Source organism: Hyperolius riggenbachi, chromosome 6, assembly GCF_040937935.1.
Source record: "Hyperolius riggenbachi isolate aHypRig1 chromosome 6, aHypRig1.pri, whole genome shotgun sequence".
Classification (NCBI taxonomy): Eukaryota; Metazoa; Chordata; class Amphibia; order Anura; family Hyperoliidae; genus Hyperolius; species Hyperolius riggenbachi.
The window spans coordinates 284,462,057-284,475,765 of NC_090651.1; the positions used below are offsets into that span (position 1 = coordinate 284,462,057).

At 46.0% G+C, this 13,709-nt stretch overlaps 1 protein-coding gene across 1 annotated transcript in view; it reads right to left on the minus strand.

The window, feature by feature from the left end:
- Positions 1–13,709, minus strand: part of LOC137521560 (carotenoid-cleaving dioxygenase, mitochondrial-like) — a 104,811-nt gene that overhangs the window by 63,511 nt on the left and 27,591 nt on the right. Inside the window, exon 2 of the mRNA XM_068240957.1 lies at positions 12,143–12,344. Within this exon, the coding sequence (XP_068097058.1) occupies positions 12,143–12,344 (202 nt within the window). The remainder of the gene's footprint in view (positions 1–12,142; positions 12,345–13,709) is intronic.

Below are 13,709 nucleotides of genomic sequence, written 5' to 3' on the forward strand. Positions count from 1 at the left end.
ATTGTATATTATATAGTTTATTAACATATTTTTGTACATTTATTGTACTGTTTTTGCCTGCAATTTCTCACATGGATTTCAATGCTGTTTTTACATTTTATGAGTTCAGTTCCACTTTAGTACAAATGCCAATCAACAACTTGAAACAAGATTGAGTCAACAGCACAGTACATGAAGCGCTTGTACTTAGGTACCGGATGGCACAGAACATGCTGTTGACGTACTCAGGTGTAAAGTAATGAGATTAATGGTAACCAGATAACAAACTTATTTTTCTGAACACTAGCTTGAACAAGCAAACCTAAAGTCAAATGTCTAAAGTACCTAATGGGGCCAGGAAAGCCCTGCTCACATCTGAACTTTATAATTATGGTGGTTCTCTGCAGGGAGGCTAAAACTGTGAGCGCAAAAGGAAGCAGTTATGTACAGGATTTGGTTCCATAACACAGAGAAAGAGGGAAACCAAAGTTATGAGATACTTTCCTGTCTAGGGTGGAAAGCAGTGGCATTGCTAGCCCCAAAGATCAGTGGCATGTGCCCCGGATCTATTCTGGGGTGCTCAGGATGTCCCCCAGGCAAAGGAGAGCCACCACAGCACCCAGCATGGCACCACAGAAGCACAACAGCACCCAGCATGGCACTACACAGCACCCAGAATGGCACCACAACACCCAGCATGGCATGACATCACCCAGCGTCCCCCATAAAGGCACAATAGCACTCACCATGACACCATAGCACCCAGCATGGTACCACAGACATACTCCCTAACCGTCCCATTTTCGTCGGGACTGTCACGATTTGGGGGCCCCTCCCGCCATCCCGCGCTGCCCCCCTTCTGTCCCGGCCGCTGGGCAGAGAGGAGAGAAAAAAAACTGATCGAGGCACCAGCCCCGGGGATGCTGTATGCTATGCGGGATGGGTGGCCGCTATTTCTCCCTCCCTCCCTCCTAATGTGCCCCCAGTGCCCCCCCCCGCCTGCAGAGTTAAATGCACAGCGGAGCGGGCTGTAAATCTTACCATTGACTCTCCGTGCGTACCGGGATCTCATCTGGTCTTCTCGCTTCCTGTGACGTCACAGGAAGCAGGAAGCCGAGAAGAGCCAGATCCCGGTACGCACGGAGAGGCAATGGTAAGATTTACAGCCTGCTCCGCTGCGCATTTAACTCTGCAGGCGGGGGGAGGGGGGGGGGCACTGGGGGCACATTAGGAGGGAGGGAGAAATAGCGGCCACCCATCCCGCATAGCATACGGCATCCACGGGGCTGGTGCCTCGATCCGTTTTTTTCTCCCATCCTCCCCACCCACGGGCACCCTCATGCCCCCCCCCCTTTCGGGAGTAATATTATTATTATTAATAATATTATAAAATAAAAATATAAAAAAAATATGGTGGGCGTGACTAGGGGGTGTGGTTAGGGGTGTGGCCTAAGTGTCCTGGGTTCGTTAATTAAAATTTTGGGAGGTATGCTGGTTGCTATGGTGCCTCTACGTGGGCATATTGGGTGCTGTGATGCCATGATAGATGCTGTGATGCCTTTATGGGAGCATGCTGGGAACTGTGGTTCTTCTTTGGAGGTATGCTGGGAGTTGTGGTACCTCAAAGGGAGACCCATGGGAGCACGGGAGGGGGTTCACTTGAAAGTCAGGGAATGCTGCCTACTTATGTACCTCTGCCTAGTTATGTTGAAGTGCCACTGCCTATTTATGTGATATGATTCATTTTTGTTCTGTATTAATGGAGAGGGGAGCTTCACCCAAATTTAGCTGGGCAGGCCTACTTAGAGCGCTGTTAAGTTCATGTAAATTTTGCTCCACCCATGACCACACCCACATTCTGGTGCTTGGACACAGCCTTCTGTCCGCTGGAGTGTCAAAAATTATTCATAACCCTCTCAAACTGTCAGTCTGTAGAAAAATCCAAAGTTCTACCATTCCAAATAGTCCAAGCTGCTCTAAAGCATCCTAATTTCCCATATTAAAACAGCTGTTTTAGTCCACTCAACAGGTGAAAAACAGCCGCTCTCCTCAGTTGGTCTGTGGACAGTCTTGGCTAAGACAAAGGAGCTCAGCCAGGAGGATAGTGAGAGAGGTAAAAAAAGAATCCAAAGATCACCATTCTGGTGCATCTGGGCTCTGCGGGTAGCAATGTCTCAAGGCAGACAATCCAACGGACACTGCACACTGCTGGGTTCCACGGATGCAGACCAAGGAGAATGCCACTTCGCCAGATAAGGCACACAGCAAAAGTGGTGAAGAAATGGTTAGCAGACAACAACATTAACGTTTTGGAGTGACCCAGCGAGAGTCCTGACTTGAATCCAATTGAGAATCTGTGGAGGGAGCTAAAGATCAGGGTGATGGCAAGAAGACCTTCCAACCTGAAAGATCTGAAGCTCATTGCTAAAGATGAATGGGAAAAAATACCTGTGGAGACATGCAAAAAGCTGGTCTGCAATTATAGGAAGCGTTTGATTGCTGTAATAGCCAATGAAGGCTTGTCTATTGATTATTAAGAAGGGTATGAACATTTTTTGACTGGACGCTTTTTGCTCAAATGAAAGTAAAAGCTGAGAAATGTGTTTTTTTTTTCACAAGAATGCCTCTTTTACATCATCTTATCTTTTGGGAGACACCTATGTCATTTCACGTCAAAAGGTTACATGCTGGTTGAATAAAAGTGACTTTAAAGGAGTTAACAGGCAATAGTAAGTAAAATAAGGTCTAATTACCCGGGGCTTCGTCCAGCCCCAAGTTCCCAGCATGTCCCTCGCTGCAGCTCTGTGGCGAGCCGTTCGCCGCCGCTGCCTCTCAGTCCCCAGCGATGACGTCAGCGCAGTACGCTCCGGTCCACGTGGCGGTGATTGACAGCGCCGCTCGCGCAAGCGCAGTACAGGCCAACCTTCAGGTCGGCCTGACGTCATCGCTGGGGACCGAGAGGCAGCGGCGGCGAATGGCTCACCACAGAGCTGCGGCGAGGGACATGCTGGGATCTTGGGGCTGGACGAAGCCCCGGGTAAGTAGCCCTTATTTTACTTACTATTGACTCATAACTCCTTTAAGTCAAAATTTGCCGGGAGTATGAATTATTATGGGCAGCACTGTATGTGTTGTTTCTGTCATGGTCATGCAGGCTCTGTACACTAAGAAAATACATGACTGTAGAACTGGACAGATGTGACCGCTGGAAGAGATTGTGTTATATAAAATAGGATGTGTAAGTCATATCCAAGCATTAGGACACCTCACTACCAGGGACAGTAGGGGACTAAAGATGAGCTAGAATTTCAAAAGCACAGAAGGTAAACAGAGAAATGCCGCCTGCATGTATGTCGAGAGTTTAGCCCATCTAATTCCTCCTCATTTGTCTCTAATTACAAGTTCTAATTTGATCTCTCCCCAGTGTCACCTGACTGCCATGGCAGAAATGGCAGACAAGCTCATTTGTAAGCACAGGATGTTAACAATATAGCCATTTGGTTCCCAACTGCTTCTGAGCTAAGTGCTTCTGCTGATCTGCCTTACTGTTAACGATTTTTGCCTGGATGTTGACTACTCTTTGCTTGCCGCCTGCACCGATCTCTGCCTGGATTTTGACTACCCTCTACCTGCCGCCTGTACCGACCTCTGCCTGGTATTTGACTATTCTCCGCCGTCCGCCTGCACTGACCTTTGCTTGGGTTTTGACTACTCTCCGCCTGCCGCCTGCACCGACCTCTGCCTGGATTTTAACTACTCTCTGCCTGCCACCTAAGACTGATAGCAAAGGGAATAAAGTGCGAAAGGAATCACGCTTCTACTGCCCCGAAGGTGATGTCGCCCTCTGTGCCTTTCCCAGTTTCAAAATATACCACACGTGGGAGGTGCAGTAGTTATATATGTACATACTGTATAGTCTGGTGCCTTATTTATACAGTTTCACTATTTTTAAATTTATTTAAACATTTAATTATTTCAACAATTTTGTGTTCCAGTCTTTTATTTATATGCAGGACGTCTACCAGGCCTTTATTCTTATATATTATGTATTTTGGTTAAAGACTTAAGAATTGGAGGCCTAAAATTCTTGACAAAATGTACCACTTTTAGACCCATAAATCCAGACAGAAATGCACTGCCAGGGAAGTTAATGATTAACTGACACTATGCCGCTGTACTAGAAGGGGAACCCTGGCAAAAGCATCTTTAAATTTGCTGCCGGGTTAGTGTAATAACAAAAGGGATGCCTTAAAATGCACCAATGGCCAATAAAAACCTCAGAACAAAGTCACAGATGCTTTTGTCAGGGACCCCCTTCTTGTACAGTAACGTAGTGCCAGCAGTGAGGGCAGTGGGTGTGGAAGGTGTCAGAGGTGCTGTGAGTGGCGGTGGGGGAGGGGCAGTAGATGCAAGCGAGTATAACACAGGGTCAGGGCTTGCTATATGAACGCATCTTTTAATTTAACAGACCTTAACTCTTCGTGGAAATGAGTAAGGGATACAATACCCATTTCACTTGTGGGTGGGGCAGGTATCTGGATGCCATCATTAACCCCCGAGGGCCTACACCCACAGAAGTGGGAGTAATTACCGACACCTCTGCCTGGGCACCAAATAGGCTTCAGCCCCTTTGTCCATAGATTGGACAAGGCCTTTTGGGGAGGGGGGGGGGGAAGGGGAGGCTTTGCCCCTCCTCTCTTCCAGAGGAGTCCCCTCCCCCATTTTATGAACCTTTGCGGGCTGGTATAGCTCAGGATGTGAAGCCCCATGTGGTCCATGCTTTGAAATCTGGCTATAGAAACCTGCATGGGCAACAAGGGGTTGAAGAGGCTGGAGAATCCAAGCCTGTCCATTTTTTTTTTATGTGATTTTACCGAGGTAAAAAAATATTTTTCCTTGAAACTTTTTGACTTGTTCCCACTATTCTCCCTAACATACCTTGCAAATTTGGTGAAAATAGCATGTATGGGGGCTTTGCGGGGGAGACTTCCATGTAAATTAGGAAATTTCACATAATTATGCGTGATAATGTATAGATTATGCAAAATCAATTCAATTTCAAAATCAGAATTACCTGCAATTGTGAGTTTTTTGCGAAAGCTCACTTAAGCAAAATTAGCACTTTTACGATCATCACTATAGTGGACTACAGACAGTCTAATTACGTTCTTGCATCCTATGTGCCATAATCAGGGGCATAGCAATAGGGGTTGCAGCGGTAGCGACCGCATCGGGGCCCTTGGGCCAGAGGGGCCCCAAAGGGCCCTCCCTCAAATGCAGTATTAGCTCTCTATTGGTCCTGTGCTGGTAATAATCACTTCTATAGACACTTTGAATAGTGGTAATCATTAACAAGCTGTTCCCCATCCCCTTCTTGCACCTCTGACACTGTAGTTGTCCTTGGCAGGTTTTGGTGCGCCGTATAAATTGTTATGTATAGAGTGCTTGGGGGGCCCCAATGTAAAACTTGCATCGGGGCCCACAGCTCCAAAGCTACGCCACTGGCCATAATCATGCAGGCCCATGATGGTGGAGGCTGCATGAGTGTAACTGTGGCAGAGGACAGATCTAATAATTTGAAGGAGCAGAAACTGAACTTATAAAAAGGCCTACAGACCTAAAGACATTCTGTATCAGGCCTGAAGGCATTTTTCATCAAGCGCTTATCTCGGTCCGCCAGGCCATTGCGGAAATCGGCATTTCAGCAGAATCGCAAATCGATACTGGACAGATGTGACCGCTGGAAGAGATTGTGTTATATAAAATAGGATGTGTAAGTCATATCCAAGCATTAGGACACCTCACTACCAGGGACAGTAGGGGACTAAAGATGAGCTAGAATTTCAAAAGAAATCGTAATTTTTCATCAAAATTAGGATACAAAATCATAATGCGAAATTTCGAGCAAATTCATAATTAAAGGACCACTATCGCGAAAATCGTAAAAATGTGAACATATACAAATAAGAAGAACTTTTCTCCCAGAGTAAAATGTGCTATAAATTACTTTTCTTTTCTGCTGCTGCGCCTCACAGTAGGTTGTAGAAATCTGACAAACCGACAGGTTTTGGACCAGCTCATCTTCTCATGGGGTTTCTCAGTGTTTTATTTATTTTCAAAAGCACTTAGTGAGTGGAGTTGCTCCATCCAACTGCCAAAAAGTTGTGCAGTGAGCAGGGAGGCTGGTTAGATTTTACACTTTTTAGCGACAGTGACCGTAATTACACAGACTTTAGTGGTTCAATAGCAAAGCTAAATACATACTATTAGAGGAGCAGACATCAAACCAACCAACGTTGATTCCGGTGATAACTTTAACTCCCTTGGCGGTATTCCTGAGCTACGCTTGGGCAAAGAAGCACCCTGTGTTTGCCTGGATCCTGCGCACGATCGCCACTGGTCAGCGGGACTCCAGGCTTCTCCCCCAGCCACCAGGATCCCCCTCAGGACTGCGGAGCGGCGGTGCAAAGTGACGTCAAGGCGACGTGATGTCATTGGGGGGCGGCACAAAAATTTTAAGTGGTTCTGAACTTTTGTATAGGGCATGTATGTAGAGAGTTTAGCCTGCCTAATTCCCCATCTGGACCAGATCTCTTGCACAGCACAGAAGGTAAACAGAGAAATGCCGCCTGCATGTATGTCGAGAGTTTAGCCCGTCTAATTCCTCCTCATTTGTCTCTAATTACAAGTTCTAATTTGATCTCTCCCCAGTGTCACCTGACTGCCATGGCAGAAATGGCAGACAAGCTCATTTGTAAGCACAGGATGTTAACAATATAGCCATTTGGTTCCCAACTGCTTCTGAGCTAAGTGCTTCTGCTGATCTGCCTTACTGTTAACGATTTTTGCCTGGATGTTGACTACTCTTTGCTTGCCGCCTGCACCGATCTCTGCCTGGATTTTGACTACCCTCTACCTGCCGCCTGTACCGACCTCTGCCTGGTATTTGACTATTCTCCGCCGTCCGCCTGCACTGACCTTTGCTTGGGTTTTGACTACTCTCCGCCTGCCGCCTGCACCGACCTCTGCCTGGATTTTAACTACTCTCTGCCTGCCACCTAAGACTGATAGCAAAGGGAATAAAGTGCGAAAGGAATCACGCTTCTACTGCCCCGAAGGTGATGTTACCCTCTGTGCCTTTCCCAGTTTCAAAATATACCACACGCGGGAGGTGCAGTAGTTATATATGTACATACTGTATAGTCTGGTGCCTTATTTATACAGTTTCACTATTTTTAAATTTATTTAAACATTTAATTATTTCAACAATTTTGTGTTCCAGTCTTTTATTTATATGCAGGACGTCTACCAGGCCTTTATTCTTATATATTATGTATTTTGGTTAAAGACTTAAGAATTGGAGGCCTAAAATTCTTGACAAAATGTACCGCTTTTATACCCATAAATCCAGACAGAAATGCACTGCCAGGGAAGTTAATGATTAACTGACACTATGCCGCTGTACTAGAAGGGGAACCCTGGCAAAAGCATCTTTAAATTTGCTGCCGGGTTAGTGTAATAACAAAAGGGATGCCTTAAAATGCACCAATGGCCAATAAAAACCCCAGAACAAAGTCACAGATGCTTTTGTCAGGGACCCCCTTCTTGTACAGTAACGTAGTGCCAGCAGTGAGGGCAGTGGGTGTGGAAGGTGTCAGAGGTGCTGTGAGTGGCGGTGGGGGAGGGGCAGTAGATGCAAGCGAGTATAACACAGGGTCAGGGCTTGCTATATGAACGCATCTTTTAATTTAACAGACCTTAACTCTTCGTGGAAATGAGTAAGGGATACAATACCCATTTCACTTGTGGGTGGGGCAGGTATCTGGATGCCATCATTAACCCCCGAGGGCCTACACCCACAGAAGTGGGAGTAATTACCGACACCTCTGCCTGGGCACCAAATAGGCTTCAGCCCCTTTGTCCATAGATTGGACAAGGCCTTTTGGGGAGGGGGGGGGGGGAAGGGGAGGCTTTGCCCCTCCTCTCTTCCAGAGGAGTCCCCTCCCCCATTTTATGAACCTTTGCGGGCTGGTATAGCTCAGGATGTGAAGTACCATGTGGTCCATGCTTTGAAATCTGGCTATAGAAACCTGCATGGGCAACAAGGGGTTGAAGAGGCTGGAGAATCCAAGCCTGTCCATTTTTTTTTAATGTGATTTTACCGAGGTAAAAAAATATTTTTCCTTGAAACTTTTTGACTTGTTCCCACTATTCTCCCTAACATACCTTGCAAATTTGGTGAAAATAGCATGTATGGGGGCTTTGCGGGGGAGACTTCCATGTAAATTAGGAAATTTCACATAATTATGCGTGATAATGTATAGATTATGCAAAATCAATTCAATTTCAAAATCAGAATTACCTGCAATTGTGAGTTTTTTGCGAAAGCTCACTTAAGCAAAATTAGCACTTTTACGATCATCACTATAGTGGACTACAGACAGTCTAATTACGTTCTTGCATCCTATGTGCCATAATCATGCAGGCCCATGATGGTGGAGGCTGCATGAGTGTAACTGTGGCAGAGGACAGATCTAATAATTTGAAGGAGCAGAAACTGAACTTATAAAAAGGCCTACAGGCCTAAAGACATTCTGTATCAGGCCTGAAGGCATTTTTCATCAAGCGCTTATCTCGGTCCGCCAGGCCATTGCGGAAATCGGCATTTCAGCAGAATCGCAAATCGATATTTAGGACCATCCCTACTTTTAACCCCTTCTCCATGTAGTGGTGTTTATTTTTTGGTTGCTAGTCCACTTTAGGGGACACATTGAAAATCCCCATAGACTAGCCCTGCACATGCTCCTGCATCATTTTATACAAATGACACCACCTTGTAGCCAAATACCTTGGCTAACAAAATCTGTAAAAAAAAAAAATGAAAAAAACAACTGTGATACTGGAAACAAATTCAAATAACTTGCTTTACTGGAATGATCATCCCCTTGCCCGCTCGAGCGTGACATATCTGGGTGCCCACCGCAGTTCGCATAGCAGCCAGTCAAATATTTTAGAAACATGCCAGTATTTTTTAGTTATCATAAAACAAACTCACTTCAGAGGTCCTTTTGAGGACAGTTTATGGTCAAGGTCTTAAGGAACCTTTGTTGATGCCCACTGTTTGGAGGTTCTGGGAGGAAGGTTTGGTCATGACTTAACCACTTGAGGACCCACCCTTTACCCCCCCTTAAGGACCAGCGCTGTTTGTTGTGATCTGTGCTGGGTGGGCTCTGCAGCCCCCAGCACAGATCAGGGTGCACGCAGAGCGATCAGATCGCCCCCCTTTTTTCCCCCCTATGGGGATGATGTGCAGGGGGGGTCTGATCGCTCCTGCGTGCAGGCTAGTTGCGGGGGGGGGCACCTCAAAGCCCCCCTCCGCGGCGACATTCACCCCCCTCCCTCTCATACCTCTCCCTCCCGGTGATCCGGGCTGCACAGGACGCTATCCGTCCTGTGCAGCCAGTGACAGGACGTCCCCTGTCACATGGAGGCGATCCCCGGCCGCTGATTGGCCGGGGATCGCCGATCTGCCTTACGGCACTGCTGCGCAGCAGCGCCGTACAATGTAAACAAAGCAGATTATTTCCGCTTGTGTTTACATTTAGCCTGCGAGCCGCCATCGGCGGCCCGCAGGCTATTCACGGAGCCCCCCGCCGTGATTTGACAGGAAGCAGCCGCTCGCGCGAGCGGCTGCTTCCTGATTAATCAGCTTGCAGCTGGCGAAGCAGTACTGTGTCGCTGGTCCTGCAGCTGCCACTTTGCCGACGCACGGTATAAGCGCGCGGTCGGCAAGTGGTTAAAGAGGAACTCCAGTGAAAATAATGTAATAAAAAAGTGCTTCATTTTTACAATAATTATGTATAAATGATTTAGTCAGTGTTTGCACATTGTAAAATCTTTTTAATCCCTAATTTACATTCTGACATTTATTACATGGTGACATTTTTACTGTTGGCAGGTGATGTACAGTGGCTTGCAAAAGTATTCGGCCCCCTTGAGGTTTTCTACATTTTGTCACATTACTGCCACAAACATGAATCACTTTTATTGGAATGCCACATGAAAGACCAATACAAAGTGTTGTACACGTGAGAAGTGGAACGAAAATCATACATGATTCCAAACATTTTTTTTACAAATAAATAACTGCAAAGTGGGGTGTGCATAACTATTCAGCCCCCTTTAGTCTGAGTGCAGTCAGTTGCCCATAGACATTGTCTGATGAGTGCTAATGACTAAATAGAGTGCACCTGTGTGTAATCTAAGGTCAGTACAAATACAGATGCTCTGTGATGGCCTCAGAGGTTGTCTAAGAGAATATTGGGAGCAACAACACCGTGAAGTCCAAAGAACACACCAGACAGGTCAGGGATAAAGTTATTGAGAAATTTAAAGCAGGCTTAGGCTACAAAAAGATTTCCAAAGCCTTGAACATCCCACGGAGCACTGTTCAAGCGATCATTCAGAAATGGAAGGAGTATGGCACAACTTTACACCTACCAAGACAAGGCTGTCCACCTAAACTCACAGGCCAAACAAGAAAAGCTGATCAGAAATTCAGTCAAGAGGTCCATGGTGACTCTGGACAAGCTGCAGATATCTACAGCTCAGGTGGGGGAATCTGTCCATAGGACAACTATTAGCCATGCACTGCACAAAATTGGCCTTTATGGAAGAGTGGCAAGAAGCAAGCCATTGTTAACAGAAAAGCATAAGAAGTACAGTATGCAGTTTGCCACAAGCCACGTGGGGGACACAGCAAACATGTGGAAGAAGGTGCTCTGGTCAGATGAGACCAAAATGGAACTTTTTGGCCAAAATACAAATCGCTATGTGTGGCGGAAAACTAACACTGCACATCACTCTGAACACACCATCCCCACTGTCAAATATGGTGGTGGCAGCATCATGCTCTGGGGGTGCTTTTCTTCAGCAGGGACAGGGAAGCTTGTCAGAGTTGATGGGAAGATGGTTTGAGCCAAATACAGGGCAATCTTGGAAGGAAACCTCTTGGAGTCTGCAAAAGACTTGAGACTGGGGCGGAGGTTCACCTTCCAGCAGGACAACGACCCTAAACATAAAGCCAGGGCAACAATGGAATGGTTTAAAACAAAACATATCCATGTGTTAGAATGGCCCAGTCAAAGTCCAGATCTAAACCCAATCGAGAATCTGTGGCAAGATCTGAAAACTGCTGTTCCCAAACACTGTCCATCTAATTTGACTGAGCTGGAGCTGTTTTGCAAAGAAGAATGTGCAAGAATTTTAGTCTCTGGATGTGCAAAGCTGGTAGAGACATACCCTAAAAGATTAGCAGCTGTAAGGTTCACAGACAGGAAACTGCCAAGAGTACGTACTGTTCTTGTTTCTTGTGGGAGGGGTTTCACCACAATATCAGCCATACAGCACCCCTGATGGTCTGTTTGTGAAAAGGAATAGATTTCTCTTGTAAAAGGGGGTATCAGCTACTGATTGGGATAAAGTTCAATTCTTGGTCGGAGTTGCGCTTTAAGGGCAGTTAGTACTTCAGAGGAGTGGAGATTGCTAACATAGCTAGAGTAGTAACTGCCCAGGAATAGAGGTTGCTAATGAGGCTGGAACAGCAGTAGGTTGGAAATGGATATGAGTAGATGGAGCTAACTGTACTGTTGAAGAGGCAGTTTTGAATTAGGCACAAATAGGGGGAGTTTACAGGGATGTAGTAGTGGTAATTTCAAACTGGCTAGAAGTAAGAGGTGGTTAGTATTGGGCATGAGCAGACTGTGGTTGGTATTGGACATGAGGGATGGGTGCTTGATATTGCAAATTAGTGGAGTTTTGTTGGTATGGTGCAAGAGTGGAAGCACTGATGACAAATTGACAATAGGATGGGAGGTGTTTGGGGTGAGTTAATGGGAATCTATGGGATCTGTTAGGGACCGTAAGGGAATACTTGTGCGTTGTACATGTGGGAATGGAATGGAGGTTGAGAGTATGGTGTGAGAGCAGTAGCACTGTAATGGAGGCATTTCAAATCCTCTATTGCCCAAACCCCAAAACAACTTTCAGGATCTCCAACTTCAGTCGTGACAGTTATTAAGGCTGCACCTAGCACAATCTGCAAATATGCTACAAGAGGATATACGAATTGCTATTGAGATCAAATAATACGAATAATTCTTACTTGTACTTTCCAATCTCAAATTTGCCTGGTCCATTTCTCAGCAGACTACCGTCAATCCATTTTGGGACTCTTCCAGTAATCGTGGTTGGGATGGGTTGAGGAGTCTCTTGCACTGTTTGGAACAAAGGAGCAATGCATTCTCTACCTTCCTGACTTACAAAGCACACTTGATTTTCTTCTTGGATAAGGAAATTCTTCACAACTAAAAAAAAGACAAAAAAACAGTAACAATATTGTTACAGAGGCTCAAGTTGCGCCACCATTGTGCTCTAGAAATGTGTTTAAACCAAATTCTGCATTATATTTAACTCTGTTCTTCCTGCCAACACAGATAATTTTGCGTGTCACATTTTGTAGAAAAACTCTGTAATGTGCCTCCGAGCATCATTCCTTACTAAACCTGTGTAGAACACCAAATCTCAGAGAAGCTCTGCAGAGTTCCACATTTCAGTGAATACTTTTAAACAATACACCCCCCCCCCCCAAGGTTGTATAACCTTATAGCTCAACTCTGCAGCGGCGAAGACAGTTCAAAAAGCAGCAGTGGAGTTTGGCTACCTGTGTAAGTGTATCTTGTAGTGGTAGGGGTAGTGACAACGGTAGCAGCTGGAACTCTGATAAGCGGCATCTGATTGTGGTGGTGTTAGTGATAGGTTTAGATTAGTGTTAGGTGTAGGTAGGGGCATTGGTGTTAGTGGCATAAATAATTAGTATTATTTAGTATTTACTGTGTCCTCCCCCATGTGTTCCCCTGTGTGTCCCCTTCTGCCCCCCATGTGTCCCCTTCTGCCCCCATGTGCGTCCTTCTGTCCCCAGTGTGTCCACTTCTGTTTCCCTTCCAAGCATGTGCACAGGGGGAGGATCTCAGAGCTTAACCATTCCCCCCCTGGGGGGAGCTATACCCCCCGAGAACCCTCCTCATCAGAATTGCCAACTACCTATCTATGGATGGGCAGTCCATCCAAATTACATTACATTTCTGTCTGTAGTGCCAGTCCTTTTGGAACAGGCAACAAATAAATAATAACTGCCCGACCTTGACTGCATTGCTCCGATAGGCAGAGTGGCCACGCAGTGAGAAACATCAGGCTTCTCTTCCCCCCCTTCCCTCCCGCCCTCCAATCAGTAGCATTATTTTTTTGTGCCTGTGCCTCTCTCCAGCCAATGAGAGAGAGGCAGCCAGCTGACTGAGCCCGCCCCCTCATACTCTGTCCATACCAGGCAGTAGTAGCAACAGGAGAGAGCTGCATACTCTGTTTGGGGCAGCCATCTTCTCCCCCAGCCAGCCAGGTATTCTTTTTCAGTGAGATTGTGTCATCTGCTCCAGGGGTATCTGACCTCTGCAGCCAGGAGCAAATGACATAGCCAATGCAGGGCTGCATGTCACACATAAACTGCTGCCTGCCAAAGTAATGGATGGAAATCTGACCAACATGAATGCTGATGTTGTGCAAATTAGTGTGATGCAGTCTGGAGTTGCACACAAAACTTTTGTTTCATCGTGAGGTGCATGTATTTTCTTTATATAATTTACTGAAAAACAAGCATGATTGATGTCCTTTATGGA